Source organism: Petromyzon marinus, chromosome 78 (assembly GCF_048934315.1).
Source record: "Petromyzon marinus isolate PM22_M1 ecotype Great Lakes invasive population chromosome 78, UKy_Petmar_22M1.pri1.0, whole genome shotgun sequence".
Taxonomy (NCBI): Eukaryota; Metazoa; Chordata; class Hyperoartia; order Petromyzontiformes; family Petromyzontidae; genus Petromyzon; species Petromyzon marinus.
Window position 1 is genome coordinate 2754549 of NC_133744.1, and position 16754 is coordinate 2771302.

Genomic DNA, 16754 nt, shown 5'->3' on the forward strand with positions numbered 1-16754 from the left:
AAAGACAATACAAAGATCCCCGTGTACCCAACAACAGACTGTTGGGGCAAGCGCTGTCCACGAGCAACTATGACGGCCGGCACGGCACACGAGGGAGTGGGTGGTCAAAACCATGCGTGGTCGCCTTTGCCTCTCCAGTGGCGATGTTTACTGCACACCACACCAGGTACTCATTTGACGGCAAGTCGACCTAATAATAACAATACCCAGCATTTTATATTAAGTGGCGGTGGCGTCACCACGGCTCCTGTGCCAGTCCAGGTGCATTTTGAGGCAACGGGAAGTGTCGAAGGTTCGGAAGGAGGTCACAGAACAGACCCAGCAGGTGCCATGGGTTGGCTGACTGAGATGCATTGTTAGATGCACCACCTGTGCGCCCTACTGTGCCAACTTGCTGTGTTTTAGTCACCCGGCGCTCCACTCATTGTTGTGAGCGTCGCTCCTCTGCCCTCCATTGTTGCTGGAGGGCGACTGCTTCCAGTTTCCCAGCAGTTTATTTTACGAACCTCTTCCACAGAGGCCGATCTTGACACTGCTGGTACAAGTCATCAGCAAGTCAAATCAGCTCCACATCCTTCTCCAAACCGTGCCACGCCCGTTTAGCCCCTTCTACCCGGCTAAACAGAAGCTTCTTGGGCATGCAGTGGCTGGGAATGCGGGCTACATGACCCAGCCAATGCAGCCTTTCCTGCCGGAGGAGCTCACTGATGGGACTTTGTCCAGATCTTTAAAGGATTTAGATGCACACATAATTCAGTCTGATTAAACCCCAGCATTTATCGTAGGAAGGCCAGCCTGAATGTTTTAAACCGGTGCAGACATTTCAACACTAGGGCACACACACACAGACCTCTGTGTAATCGCCACCTATAACAACACAACACGAGGCAAAGCGTGATATAGATAAGTGTTTACCTGAAATCACCACGGCGATGATGATGATGGTGGTTGCTGGCACAGAGGTCGTTAAATCCACGGCCATCGCAGCTGTTCCGTCACCGATTAAAACGTGACGACGCTTCCTCTGGCTTGTAATCTTAATCGGTAGCAATTCTCTACTCGTGGAGGCGAGCCGTGGAACTCCAATGCGGATCGATTGCTACTGAAATATAAGCCACCACCACCAACAGCAGTGATACTTTTCGGTTCGTTAAACAAATTGGCGTCCCATAAATGCGCCCTTCCAGTGTAACTGATAATTCCCAATTTTGTGGCGCAGGGAGGGGTCTGTCTGGAGTTTGCGAGCTCCTATTATGCGGAGCGACGCTCCCGTCTGTGAGCTCCTCTGCGAGTCTCAGCTCCACTCCGTAACCACGAAGGGGAACTCAGACTTAATGCTCGCTGCATTCCGCTCAGGAAATTGCGGAATTGCAACATCTGTTCGGCAGCTCGCATAGATCAGCTCGGCCTGAAATCCTTATCACGTGGTGCGCTGACGATGGCGTGGGTTGTTAGCACCGTTCTAAAGCAATGGGAGTGAGACAAAGGTGGTCGGGCGTGTGTGGTAATGGCTACGCCACCTACAACTAATATACCGGAAAGAAACAAGCGTTGTACATTGCAGAAATGTTACCAAAATGTGCGCAATTTTAGGGTTGAGTCCACCTAGAGGAGAGTTAGTTTTCGAACACGCTGTGAATTGCTGTGGTAACAATACACACAGTACGTAACTGAATTTGTTGTGCAGTGTGCTAACCACTGTGCCACCGCTCCACCCCAACATATAAACACATTTTTGTATTTATTTTACCAGGTAAGGCCCACTGAGATATATAGCTCTTTTTTCAAAAGCGACCTGGCCACAAATAATACTCAACGAAGTGGCTTATCATATAGCTGCCAAATACTCTAAACACATGTTTATACATGTGGAGGGAAACGCCGGAAGACACGGAGAAAAATCCACGCGACCATTGGGAGAATGTGCAAACTCCAGATATACAGGCGTCAGAGTCGGGAACGGATCAATGATCTCCTGCATACCAGGCGAGGTAGTTAACATCTCCTAGCCAGCGAAATGGACAACTCAAAATATTCCTCGTGTAGCCTTACACGTAGCGGATATGGAAGTGGAGGTGGTCACGATAGCGGGGTGCATCGGGAGTCGGTAAAGGTAGGGGAGGGAAGAGAATGGGCAATGAATGTATCCAGGACAGAGCACTTTAGGCTGTCCTCGAGATACGAACATCCGACTTATGAACATCTGCACTTGCAAATGTCCGGTCGCACTTACGAACCGAACCGTGGAACTTTTTTTTCTTCGACGGAGAGATCTTCTGCGAGATGTAATCCCGCGTGAAGCGCCCCTTCCGACAAGCAAGCCAGCATCAGGACTCATGGTAAGTGAAAATGCAACAAATATTTCTCTTTCCACGTTACATAATTTAAATTTATTTACGATACAGATTTTTAATACACATTTGTTCTTACGAGTTTAATTCGGCTTCCCTTTTTTGTTGAACCAGAACACATCCAATACACTCCCCGTATTTACAATTGAATATTGAGTTCTGAGATACGAGCAAATCGACTTACGGATGGTCGAAGCAACGTAACCCATTCGTAAACCGAGGACCCCCGCATGATGAAACATGGGATCGCGCTAAGCCAGGTCTGCCTGCATTTATTTAAAGGCTCCTAAACTAAAGCCCGTGTACTGAAAATATTCTTCTCTAATATAACTTTCAAACCGCGCAATTAAAGCGATAATACTAATCTCATACCATACACAGTTGTGGCACTATGTTCTTAATCTTCATCTGTAGATGCCAGGCTGAGCAGGAACGATTTCGAGTTATATTTTGAAACTGTGGATGGTCACTCAGTTCCTGAGTTCATGAGGATGCTGAAATCCATGGGATAGGCGCAGTGCAAGCAAAATGACGGTCTTCAGAAGTTCGTAATTACACCCTGGGGATCTACAGCGACCCCTGCTCACAGCAACAAAACTTCCCACAATGCAATGTGTTAGTAACATTTTATTATATTTTATTGAATATAAATGAGTATTTAGAAACACATTTTGATTATTGAAGGTTGTTGTCGAACTCAGTGACGGCTACTATTAGGTAACTATTCATGCTCCTGTTTAAACACGGGTGATTACAAAATAAGTTTGAATTGCGATTACCATCGGTCCCCATGGTGCAAAGTGCAGTTTCCAACTCTAATTATTAACTCCATCTCTCTGGTCACATATAGTTATGAACAATACTATGAAGAAAGTCCATTTCCATATAAATCAACTCTCATCCATATTTAATTTTAAGGCAATGTTATTGACGAATGTGTTGTTTTTTTGTAAGTTGTGATTGTCAACTGTCAACGCAATACCATCAACTTACTGCCTGAGTAGCCGATAGGAGTGAATTACTTGATAATCCCTCTAAGGTAAAACGGTAATCACAACTTCATCGTTATTGACAACGAGTGAATAACTTGATAATCCCACTACGTTGTTGACCACGAAAAGATATGGAAGCTACGAAAGAGATGACACCTCAAGTGGAACCGCCAAGTGAAATATCTGAATTGGACTCATGGACTAAGCTGGCGGTGATGAGGCTGTGGGAGACGATTGTGCATGCGCCACTATAAATAAGAAACTATTGCTGTAAGCGCAATAAATTAATACATTATTTGTGTACATATATACATATTTGAGTTAGTGGTTTCATGTGCAGCTGTGCCGGGAGTCACGATAAGAACCCACAAGCTCCCGTGCCGAGCCAGCAGCAATTTCCCCACACACACTTCACCAACTCCGCAGTACGCTACAGCGTTAAGGGTTGACAAGCGAACTAAAAGAGCCTCCGGTTAAGTCCATCACCATAACTAACGTGGTGAAGTATGGCAAAATATCCCCCATGGCCCGCATGGAGTGGCGAGGCTCTATTACAGCAGCTGGTTAACAAAATAGCTGTGCTTGTATTTGTAAAAAAAGTTGTCATTTAATAAGAATAATTTACAGCCGCTGCTGAATGGGGCCATATACTCTTCACTATTCTTTCATCTTTTGATTTAAACCAGGTACGGTCCACTGAGCTATATATCTGTTCTTCAGAAGTGACGTGGCCATGAATGAAAAAGCTCAACTTAATGGGTCATGTGGATAGTTACATCAGCCTAGTAATCGAAGCCAGTGGTTCTTAACCTTTTACTGCAGCCTTAACCCTTTCGTTCTCAATCTATAAAACATGTATAATGTTAATACATACATGGGCTGGATGAAACAAAGCAGTTGTACTTATGTGCCCGTGCTGAATTTTTGTTTTCGATTATTTACCTTCTTAAACAATCTGGCATGTCTCACAACCTCAGAAAGGGCATCTCGTGCACCCCAGGTTAAGAACTACGGATCTAAACGCATGTTTTTAAATGTAGATGGAAATGACGGAGGATCCGGAGAAAAATCCACGCGACCACGAGGTGAACATGCAAACCGCAAATATACAGACATCAGGGTCGGGATCGAACGCACAACCTCCTGCTTACCAGGCAAGATAGTTAATGTCTCACCACCGCTGTGAGATGCGATTTCAGCAACAACTATGAATCGATGTCTAAATTGTTAGTCCAGCTGTTGTCGACAGAGTACTGTAAGCACGAATACCACACATGCAATCGGAGAATGCCCACAGTGGACATTCGTTCACAAAAGATACTCACAAACTCACGCATAGACTCACAACAAAGACCCATATGCTCACAAAAGACCAATTGACTCAGAAATAATTAGACTCACACAGAGACCCATAGCCTCACAGAGACCCACCAGAGATCCATTGAATCACGAAGAACAACAAACTCACGCAGAGACACACCACACACAATGTTTTCCACTGTTTGTTGCGGGGCATCAGAATCGCTTATTTTCCATTTGTGGAAAAGGTCATTGCACCTGCCGTGGCCATTTCCGCGAGCAATTATTTGGGTCAGGTAGCGTCTGCAAAATAACTACTAGCTCAGTGGGCTTTACCTGGCAAGATAAAAATAGCGAAGATTTCGTTTATTTATTTGTAAGTGAATTGCTTACTTTTCTAATACTTTACACTCCTATCGCTTTTTTCGCTAATGTTTGTTTTTGTAACTCTCTGACCCCGTGCCACTACTCGACATTTGTGAAAAAGAGCTTCATAACTTATCGGATTTTTCCTCCAGTCTGAATATTCTGATTCTGTCAGGTTACCCACTTGCAGTGAGCTTCCTCGTGTCTGAATGGTGGGGGGACACACGACGAGGCGCTGATTGGGGATGATGTTTGAATTATCTCGGTCGTTCCTCTGCCAGTCTTCGATTCTGATCGGCAGTATTGCAGTGGCTCTTAATTTCAGGTACGGTACCTTGGTGTACGTCAGGCTCGTTTGGGTGGGGAGTTCTTTGTCCAGGCTTGTCATATGGGAGAGGACAGGCATCCAAGGTCACAGGATTAATTTTGGTGTGTTAGTTGCGATTCTCATTGCCGATTTCAAATGGACATTCTCACTTGTTGTGTTCGAACTGGAGATTCAAACTGGGAATTAGTACTCAGCCATGGCATGGCACCAGTGTGAGTGCTACAGTACAGAACGTCACAGCATCTCCACATCAGGATGTCCCAGTACATTTTTGGATCCGATTAATCTGACCTTTTTAATTTGTCACCAAAGTCCTTCAGGTATTTTCTTAAGGTGGAGAGCACAAGTCACGTGTAGCCCCTCAACGTTGCACCTAGCCTGGCAGAAGTGCACTCATTACATACAAAGTGCTTGCCACAATTGAACCACAATACCTTGCTGATCTCGTCAAGTAGCATAAACCATCATGCGAACTCCAGTCTTCGCAGGAGCAGCTTTTGGCTAACCATTGCTTTCAGATGCCCTTATGCGGCCATCTGGAACGCTCTTCCGATATTCGGAAGCCACTGGAGCTATGTAATTTGATTATATAATGCAGCGTGTAAATATCTCGGGGGAGACAAACGTGGGTGGGCATGGTGGTGGTTACCCACTCCGAGTGTGCCATGCCGGACTTCATAGGTGCTAGTCGCGAACAGCACTTGCCCCAACAGTATGCGGAGGCTACATGGGGGATATTTTGTGCTGGTGGTGCTCGTGGCAGTGGCCTGGTGGTGGTGGTGGTCATGAAGCCATTGTCAAATCATTCGCAACAACCTCCGATGAGCGCGGTTGGCTACGTACGGTGCGAAGGTCGCTCAACAAACATGCAATGAGCCCCTCATTTTCTCATAGACTGTTGCTATCACAGGTGGTGGGGATGAAAAAAAACGAACTTCAGAGCAGGTCCGTGCCGTATGAGATCATGCCATGGGTATGGATACAGATTTGGCAAGCCCCAAGATGAGGCCCAAGAGCACTACCACTCAGGCTCATTCAATATAAAGGTATGCATCGTGCACACCTGACTCATGAAAAGAGAGCACCATTCATGGAGGTTTCCCCAGACTGTCCAAGATATCCTCCTGAGGCACTGCGCAAACTTACCTCCATTCTTTTTAGCTATGCCCAAATGTTGCGAAACTTTATCAATAAATTGCGGGGCTATTTTTTAGGACACGCAGCATTAACCTCTCCCCGTCGGGAGAGGTTAGAAGAGACCCTTGGGGGCCTGAAACCCGACGCCTTGACGAGATACCAGCATGGTATACATTGGTATACTCTAAACCTTGAATAGCCAGAAAGACTATTCTGGTTATTTGGAACCCCCCATCATGGCAAGTGGCACATTACCCTCCTAGCACAGACGCGCCTGGATCACTGAAGCCACAAGCGTAAAGGGAGGGAATGGGAGTTCAAAGCCACGTTGTCTCCTTTCCTCCAGAGTCTAAAATGAGCAAAAGGGACGAGGAGGTCGAGAGTTGGGGAATGAGAAAAAGAGAAGCAGAGCCCCTCAGGGTTCAAATGGGAAGGCAGAGTGAGGAGTGGTGGGGGGCCGGCTCATAAGCCCACTCACCGCATGCAGGTTATCTTGCTTCTTAGGGCTGTTCTCGGTCTCCCCTCCCTCCCATTTTTTCACTCTTCCCCCCCTTCCCCCTCCAGCTGGTTGTTATTCTCCAACCCCCACCCCCACCCCACCCCCCAGTTTCCCCTCCCCATTTACATGCCATTGTTCCCTCTAACGTGAGGTCGCTACTTTGCTGGGTTAGCGCGCGACCTATTCCCCTTCTTTTCTTCCAATTTCGTGTGATTCCGTCGTGCGAGAATGGAAGACTGCGGATTTTGTGACCTGTTGCCGGAACTTTTCAGTGGGTTATGTCGGGCTTGAATTTTATTGTACTAAAAACATTAACAAAAAAAGCATGGCTTTAAGTCAGCTAACTTGAGCCACTGTGAAAAGGAGAAGAGAAATAGCGAAGTGGTGGTGATGAGGCTGAAGGAAGCAGTCTCCAACTGTATAATTCATGTTTAGCTTACACGATTTGTCGAATTGCACAAGGCGTCTCTACTAGGGTCCCATATTTCTCCATGAAGCTTTTGTCCCTTCATTTGTCAGAGATAATCAATCGGCGATAATTACCGGCGTGCTCGGATCAGTTGCACATTAACTGGTTCGTCCATATAGTGAGGGAAAAAAGTATTTGATCCCCTGCTAATTTTGTACGTTTGCCCACTGACAAAGAAATTATCAGTCTATAATTTTAATGGTAGGTTTATTTGAACAGTGAGAGACAGAATAACAACAACAAAAATCCAGAAAAAACGCAAGTCAAAAAATGTATAAATTGATTTTCATTTTAATGAGGGAAATAAGTATTTGACCCCCTCTCAATCAGAAAGATTTCTGGCTCCTATGTGTCTTTTAAACAGATAACGAGCTGAGATTAGGAGCACACTCTTAAAGAGAGTGCTCCTAATCTGAGCTTGTTACCTGTATAAAAGGCACCTGTCCACAGAAGCAATCAATCAATCAGATTCCAAACTCTCCACCATGGCCAAAACCATAGAGCTCTCCAAGGATGTCAGGGACAAGATTGTAGACCTACACAAGGCTGAAATGGGCTACAAGACCATTGCCAAGCAGCTTGGTGATAAGGTGACAACAGTTGGTGCGATTATTCGCAAATGGAAGAAACACAAAAGAACTGTCAATCTCCCTCGGCCTGGGGCTCCATGCAAGATCCCACCTCGTGGAGTTGCAATGATCATGAGAACGGTGAGGAATCAGCCCAGAACTACACGGGAGGATCTTGTCAATGATCTAAAGGCAGCTGGGACCATAGTCACCAAGAAAAAAATTGGTAACACACTACGCCGTGAAGGACTGACATCCTGCAGCGCCCGCAAGGTCCCCCTGCTCAAGAAAGCACATATGCATGCCCGTCTGAAGTTTGCCAATGAACATCTAAATGATTCAGAGGACAACTGGGTGAAAGTGTTGTGGTCAGATGAGACCAAAATGGAGCTCTTTGGCATCAACTCAACTCGCCGTGTTTTGAGGAGGAGGAATGCTGCTTATGACCCCAAGAACACCATCCCCACCGTCAAACATGGAGGTGGAAACATTATGCTTTTGGGGTGTTTTCCTGCTAAGGGGACAGGACAACTTCACCGCATCAAAGGGACGATGGACGGGGCCATGTACCATCAAATCTTGGGTGAGAACCTCCTTCCCTCAGCCAGGGCATTGAAAATGGGTCGTGGATGGGTATTCCAGCATGACAATGACCCAAAACATATGGCCAATGCAACAAAGGAGTGGCTCAAGAAGAAGCACATTAAGGTGCTGGAGTGGCCTAGCCAGTCTCCAGACCTTAATCCCATAAAAAAAATCTGTGGAGGGAGCTGAAGGTTCGAGTTGCCAAACGTCAGCCTCGAAACCTTAATGACTTGGAGAAGATCTGCAAAGAGGAGTGGGACAAAATCCCTCCTGAGATGTCTGTAAACCTGGTGGCCAACTACAAGAAACGTCTGACCTCTGTGATTGCCAACAAGGGTTTTAACACCAAGTACTAAGTCATGTTTTGCAGAGGGGTGAAATACTTATTTCCCTCATTATAATGCAAATCAATTTATAACATTTTTGACATGCGTTTTTCTGGATTTTGTTGTTGTTATTCTGTCCCTCACTGTTCAAATAAACCTACCATTAAAATGATAGAACAGACTGTTCGGGCAAGTGTTGTTCGCGAGTAGCAGTGCCTGTGAAGGCCGGCACAGCACACGGGGGGGGGGGGGGTGAACAGCACTACTCCCGACCGCCTTTGTCTCCCTGGTGGCGATGTTTATTGTTCACACCAAGGAACTCATGTGAGGCTGAAACGACCTAGGAGAGACCCAAGACCAGTTTAGACCATCATCACTGGTGTTGACCGTGAGCGAGTGCTACTCATTGACAGCATTTGCCCCAAATGTGGTTAAGGTTATGTGGAGGGGTATTTGTGTAAGTTGATGCCTCTTACACATGGGCACTGACTCACACGCAGAGGGGCAGCTGTGGAATGGTGTATGGGCAGCTGTGGAATGGTGTATGGGCAGCTGTAGAATGGTGTATGGGCAGCTGTGGAATGGTGTATGGGCAGCTGTGTAATGGTGTATGGTCAGCTGTAGAATGGTGTATGGGCAGCTGTGGAATGGTGTATGGGCAGCTGTAGAATGGTGTATGGGCAGCTGTAGAATGGTGTATGGGCAGCTGTAGAATGGTGTATGGGCAGCTGTAGAATGATGTATGGGCAGCTGTGGAATGGTGTATGGGCAGCTGTAGAATGGTGTATGGGCAGCTGTAGAATGGTGTATGGGCAGCTGTAGAATGGTGTATGGGCAGCTGTGGAATGGTGTATGGGCAGCTGTAGAATGGTGTATGGGCAGCTGTGGAATGGTGTATGGGCAGCTGTAGAATGGTGTATGGGCAGCTGTAGAATGGTGTATGGGCAGCTGTAGAATGGTGTATGGTTGCCATAGCGTGCGCCAATGTTGTTGTCACGCCGTGGCACTCGTATAACCCACAAATTTGCACTGCAAGTACGTGCGGAATATCGACTTCAAAGAACTTGACACTCCCTATTCCAACTGCTCTGCCATAATTTAACTTCTAAAAACACAATCGGCTTTACGCTTTCAAAACAAATCATGTCACTCATTAAGATAAAACCTGCAGCCTGTCGTATCGACGGATTGCTTTGACAGGGGAGCAACTAAAACTATAAACTTATTTTTATTTTACCAGGTGTAAGGTCCACTGTGTTATGAGCTCTTTGTGTCAGAAGAGACCTGGCCACAAATGATAGCAACTTAACGAAACAGCTTATGTTGTGGGAATTTTTAGCAAATATCATTTTTTTTATAAATTCTACAGACTCATAGAGTACAATAGAGACCCACAAGGACTCAAAGATACCCATAGAGATCCAGCGACTCATATGAAACCATAGAAAACCCGTAGTAAAAATTATTTTATTTACCAGGTAAAGCCCACTGACTTATTAGGTTTTTTATTTCAGAAGTGATCTGGCGAGAAGTTATAACGGCTCAAGGAAGTGACCTGTCAGCATCGTTAAGTGGGAATGTAATGCAGCAGCCACATACTTCACACGCATAGAGACCCAGAGAAACCCATAGAGAGAGACCGACACTGCAACATTTGTATATTTATTTATTTATTTAAAGCTTTCGTGACTGCAGGGATTCATATTCTTGGTTCTTTCGGTAAAGTCACAGAGAAGGGAAACAATAAAATAATAAAAATATAAAACAATAACATTATCACGACGTTTCGACTGCAACACAAGCAATCATCATCATCAGGTGTGAAAACCACGGAAAGAAAATTTGAAAAAGAAAAGTGGCGGTTATTTCAAATTTTCTTTGTGTGGTTTTCACACCTGATGATGATTGCTTCTGTTGCAGTCGAAACGTCGTGATAATTTTATTGTTTTATATTATTATTTTATTGTTTCCCTTCTATGTGACTTTACTGAAAGAACCAAGAATATTATTTTACGTACCAGCTAAAGCCCAATGAGCTACTAGACCCGTGTAGTAATAATAACCCTGTATCCTAATATTTTGACCACCCTGTAAAATAATAACTCTTTGTTTTCTGACTTTGAGGACACCCTGTATAATAATAACAACGCTATGTCTCCTGACTTTTAGACCACCCTTTATAATAATACCCGAATGTGATCATTATGATTGTTGTATAACAACAATAACCCTATGTGTCCTGAATGATGCGTATGACCTGCAATCCACGTGTTCCCCTATCTACACACCCCATACACAGCGCACGCTGAGTTTGTCTCATGTATTGCTAATTAATGACGACCTTTCTCTAATAGCAGCTACGACGCAGTGATGCAGCCACACGGGTGTGGCACTTGCCCGCTGATTGTAAATGCTGGAAGGTCGATCAGTCGGAACTCATTCCTATGCTATAAATAATCATTGGAAGGACGTTATTAACCAGGTAAAGTCTTAACTGACTGTGATGTTTCCATCCTACCTGCCTATGTCAGCTGTTATTTCGACTCTTTGTCTGTCTCTCTCTCTCTCTCTATGCCTCTCTCATAGATCTCTCATGCTCACAGTCCGTTGCATTGCACTCTCTTGCCTTTGGATTGCACTCTCATGCTCAAATTGTCTTTTGGATTGCACTCATACTCACAGGCACACTTTGGATTACACCCGTTGGGTTGCACTCACTCGTCGACGAGTCCGCTCTTCTTCCCCTTCTTTTCTACAGTTACATTCTAATTTCCCACATTAACATCACTTGCCCTGGCCACTTCTTTATAACCCTTGAGCTACACCCATTTCTAACCTTTTAAAACAGTCTGCCTCAGCAGCAGACCACCTGATGATGGACGCTTGTGTTGCGCCCAAAACGTCGTGATTTATTTTATACCTACGTGACTTTACCGAAAGAACCAAAGAGAATGGATTCCTGCAGTCAAAAAAGCTTCTAATCAAGATGTCTAAGGTAGTAGCTCTTTAAATTTGGATAAATGTGGGGTTGATGAATGTTACGGGGCATCCCCCTCCCCATCCTCCCGGATGAAAAACAATTAATCTGTTTTAATTTACTTCATCACGCCATCTGAACGATGGACTTACTCTTGGGCACCTTTCTTCCTCTGGCTACCACTCAGTCGTTAGTCTTGGGCCAGTGCCCAAGCACAGCCACTTTTCTTCACAGTCAATTGCAACGTCTCTGACATGCGAATGTTCCCGAATCCGTGTCTTTCTCTTTCTCTCTTCTCGCTACAATGCCCAGCAACTTATTGTTACATTTGCTTAGTTAATGTCCGTGCTCTCTGAACCATATCTCAAAGTAGGCAAATATTACTCTTCTCAAGACTCATGGAACATTCAGTAATTAATTAACCGGATGCGTGTGTGTGTGTGCAGTGGCTCTGTGGTTATGAGCATGGAACTATTTTAGTCGTGAGACGGTAATTTCCCGTTAAAGCTCCGCTGGCTTCGTGGTTCTGACCACGCAGAACAGGTGTGATCTACTTACTGTATGCACTGTACGTACAGTAGGGGGGGGGGTCTCACACATCCAGGGCAGGCAACAGGAAACCTCTGCCTGGGGTATAGGGAGTGAGACAATGATACTCAAACTCAGTTCTACATACACTCAATGATTCGTAAACTCAATTCTACATACACTCAATGATACGTAAACGCATGTGTATGTAAACTCAATAGTAATACACTCAATGATATGTAAATTCAAGTGTACGTAAGCTGAATTGTACATACACTCAATGATACAGAAACGAATGTGTATGCACACTGAATTTTACATACACTCAATTATACGTAAACTCGTGTATTTAAACTCAATTGTACATACTCAATGATACGTAAACTCGTGTGTATGTGTAGTGTAGCACAAGTCGGAGACGAGTTAGTTGCAGAAGGCACCTTCTTTAGTGTAACACCCTTCGCCCGTTCACAACACAGGATCGCCTCCTCCGCTCTCGTTGCCATACAGCCCAGCCTAGACACAACCCTAACCGGGTTGCACCGACGGCGTCGACTGAGATAGCCAACAAGTGTCCGGCCATGAAATTATCGAATGAAGGTGGCTGCGATGAAGGCAGCAAAGACAACAGCGACACGAGTCCACTCCCAGAACCAGCAGCTTGGAGCTGTCACTCTCCGTTGCTTTTATTCTACTTGGCATGGCCTGGCTCTGCCCTGGCCTCGCTGCCCTTCTCGAACCCACTAGCGATGAGGTCTTCCGTGACCTTTGCCCCAGCTCCTCTGCCCTGCTGGCACACCCGTTTATATGTCCAGATGTCCCCAAATGAATTGGGCCCATAACCTTTCCTTTGCTTATTCATTTGAATACATTTGCTCAAATGGACAATGTTCCCCAAAGGACCTGGCACCGAATCATCCTGTACAAAGAAAATGCTGATTCTCATACAGATTTACTGGACCCTTAACAAGGAAAGTGTTAAAATTGTACAATGATGATATTTTTTGGGTCTTTCGGTAAAATAACAAGAAAGAACAAAAACTACGACGTTTTGATCGCAACACAAGCATTTGTCATTAGGAAGAAAAACGAGAAAAAAGGAGTTTTTGTTCCTGATGACGAACGCTTACATCACCACCTCCCCCCCTCCCCCCCGTGAAAAACAGCCATCCCGGCTGACATCAATCACCTGTGTAGAGGGGAACTGTACAAATGCACTCACAAAACAAGCTAATATAGAGGAATAACGGATTCTAGGCGAGGACCCTCAACAACATCGAAGTTGTTGAGGGTAAGTTATAGAAACGAAACACCTTCAGTTGTTACTCGCCGCTGGACCCCCAGCTGGGATGGGAGTTAACGTGCTGGGGACCCCCGGGACAATACTCAAATGGACTAATAGGCGCAGCCCCTCCCGGGAAGATGAAGAAGATGGCAATTGGTCCGTCACCCCCTCTCCGTACTTCGGAGATGCTGGCGGTGGGTCTCTGGGTGTTAGGTGATGGAATCCTGCGGGCGATATGGATTCCTGCAGTCACGAAAGCTTCAAATAAATATTGAACCCTTTGTGGTGTTCAGAATACGGTTTTAGGTCTGGACCCTTAATCCAAGGGCAACTGCCAAAACCCCGACAACCAGTCAAGAGTGAAGAAGGCGTCTAAGGAGTCATCCATCCAGGGAAGCAGGTACACGTCCACCACAGAATTTTTATTTAATTTACGCAAGTCAACGCAAAAACGCAGACTCCAATCCCGCTTTTTAACCACGATAATGGGTGCCCCCCACGGACGAGTGGAAGGGGAGATAATGTCTCCGGCCTACATTTCGTCAACTGCCTGGCAAACGTGGTCCTTCTCCTTGGGACTAAGCCTCTTCGAATTTTGCTGTATTAGGGCAGCGTTACCCATGTCGATGCAATGTTGCTACAGTGACGTGTGGCCAATATCAAATTTCCCTTGTCTAAAAGTATCCTCGGAGTAGGGCACGCAACTTGTCCCGCTGCTCCTCGAACAATTTTGAATTTTCCCACACAACGTGTCCATCCAAGCCACATCCGAATTGCCTCCACGCTCCATCACGACAACAACCTCTGCAGCCCCCTCGGGGGGGCCTCCTTACAGTGTGCGACCATCGCTTGGGCAAAAACAGTACCTGTTTGGACCACCGCAGCCCCCAGCCCGACGTTCAGCACTTGCAAAAAGGGCTCCTGGTCCCCTCTTACTATAGTTTCGGCCCCCACCAACGCGAGACACCAAATCGCCTTGTTCGAATGGGTTAAAAGGACCCCTGCAATGGTATGTGTGCAATCAAGTTGCTTTCGCAAACGTAAGGGCACCAACATCTGAGCGCCTGGAGGAACAGTTTACTTCGCCAGGGCCTGATCCACGGTGTTGGCCCTTTTTAACTGAGTAAGAGACTTCAGAAAGGCCAACCGTCATCCCAACGGAAATTCAATACAACCCTGATCAACTATAATCTTAAGGGGCATCCTTCTGAGTAAATCGGTGCCCAAAAGGCAGGGCACAGCCAATCTAATATAAACCAACACTGGCCCTGTCAACTCAATGTCCCCAATGCGGACTTTCGCCAATATCTGACTTATAATGCCCAAACTCCCACCATTGCCGTGACAGATGCACTATTGACCGGGCTAAGACAACAGGACCTCGGGAGAAAAGACTTAAAAATAATCTCAGAAATCATACTAGCCAACGCTCCTGTGTCGATCAGCACCCTCAACTCAGTCCCCTGAAAATGCACAACTACTGCGAACAACCCCATCGCCGCCACCACAACACTGTGCGCCATTGGATTCAAAGACCCGCGCCCTGAGGCCACCCGTTCAATGCCAACGTCCGTTGCTCACATGCCATAGCACAATGAGGGATGATGGTGTGCGAACCCGACACTCAAAAAGGGGATGCATGGACTGACATTTGCGGCCGGTTGTGTGATGCATCGCGACCTGCCTGTGGGCCCGAGGAAGCGGATATCAGTGGGAGGAGGATGTCGAAGGCGAGCTGAGCGATCCAGTTCTGTTGCGGCACCCCCTAGCAATGTGGCCCAGCCGGCCACATTTAAAGCAGATGAACATGGATCTCCATGCTGGAAGGGGGGCCCCCTCTCGCCATTCCCACTCCGGTTGTCGCCCCTCGATTTTCCTCCCGCGTGGACCTCGGACGAACGATGTACAGTCCCACTCCGGCTCCTGCAGCGCCAGCTCCTCTGCATCCTCCGGAAGTTCCGCGCAGGCAGCCATCCTGGGTCACCGTTGCAAGTTAACGTGGGCCTGGATGCAGCGGGCCACCTTCAGGGACGACAAGAAGAGACACCCCCAGCTCCTGGGCCAGCGACAGCAGCGCCAAGGAATCCAGCGCAGTCTGTTCCAGCCACTGGTATGCCACGTGGCCCAAGGTCGGCAAACACGCTGCAGAAGGTGAGAGGCGTCTCGGCCTCCTCATGCCTTCGACGCACTTTGGACGGTGGGTAAAAAATAGCAGCCATCTGAGCGCATGCCCGAGGCAGCTTTGCCCGGTCAGCCTTGGGGATGGCCTCGAACACCGCCAGGGAGTCGTCGTCCAGCGCTGTGGGCAAAGCTCGCAGCGACTCCTCGTCCGACCACCTGACCTGGGTGCAAGATGCGTTGAAGCGGCGCTGGAAAGCCGTCCAGTCGCCCTCCATGGCCACGAACTCACGGACAGTAGGTAGGTGCATCTGTAGTGATGGCACCCCCACAGATGCTGCAGCCCCCGTGCTGCAGCATCTCCGGGCTGTCCGACCAGCTCCGCTGCAACGGAGATCAGACCCGCGAGACGCCCAATGAGGTTGCGCCATCCTTCTCCGACCGGCGGCTGCAAGGGGCCGACGTCCCTCTTGCCGCTCTGCAGGAATCTCCGCCTCGGGACACATCACTGGAGTCCCAGATTCCATGCTGTCGAGGGAATCCCGTCCCCATTGTCCTCATCTCCAGAAGACATTATTGGTGGGTTCTTTCTCTTGGCCGATTTTTGACATGACAAATTTATTGTTTCATTTAAAAACTTCTGACACCAAATGTAGTGATTAACTCGGAGACGAATAAAAGTTGGGGGCACTTTCTTTATTAACCAGCACCATTGGGGTTAACACTTTATAATAAGTCCGTCTGTGATCAGCGACGTTAGTCAGGCCAGTTGGTAAGCTGCCTGACTGGTGACACCCCGAGATGGTGAAGACGGAGACGATGACAAGAAGGAACGGTGAAGACGATGAAAAGAATAATGATGGTGAAGACTTCAGCAGCACAACGGAGATCCTACGACAGCCCTGAGGTCCCGAACAGGGGCCAT

The 16754-nt window shown here is 46.9% G+C and overlaps 1 protein-coding gene across 2 annotated transcripts in view; it reads right to left on the reverse strand.

Annotated features, from left to right (window-relative positions):
• LOC142907367 (uncharacterized) overlaps positions 1 to 1852 on the reverse strand; it is a 29039-nt gene extending 27187 nt beyond the window's left edge. The window contains exon 1 of one of the 2 annotated variants that reach the window (XM_076056824.1): positions 916 to 1833. In XM_076056824.1, the coding sequence (XP_075912939.1) occupies positions 916 to 982 (67 nt within the window). In that variant the 5' untranslated portion in view covers positions 983 to 1833. Of the gene's footprint in view, positions 1 to 915 lie in introns of both variants that reach the window. The other variant, XM_076056825.1, reaches the window with a different exon arrangement.
• Between the last annotated feature and the right edge of the window lie 14902 nt (positions 1853 to 16754).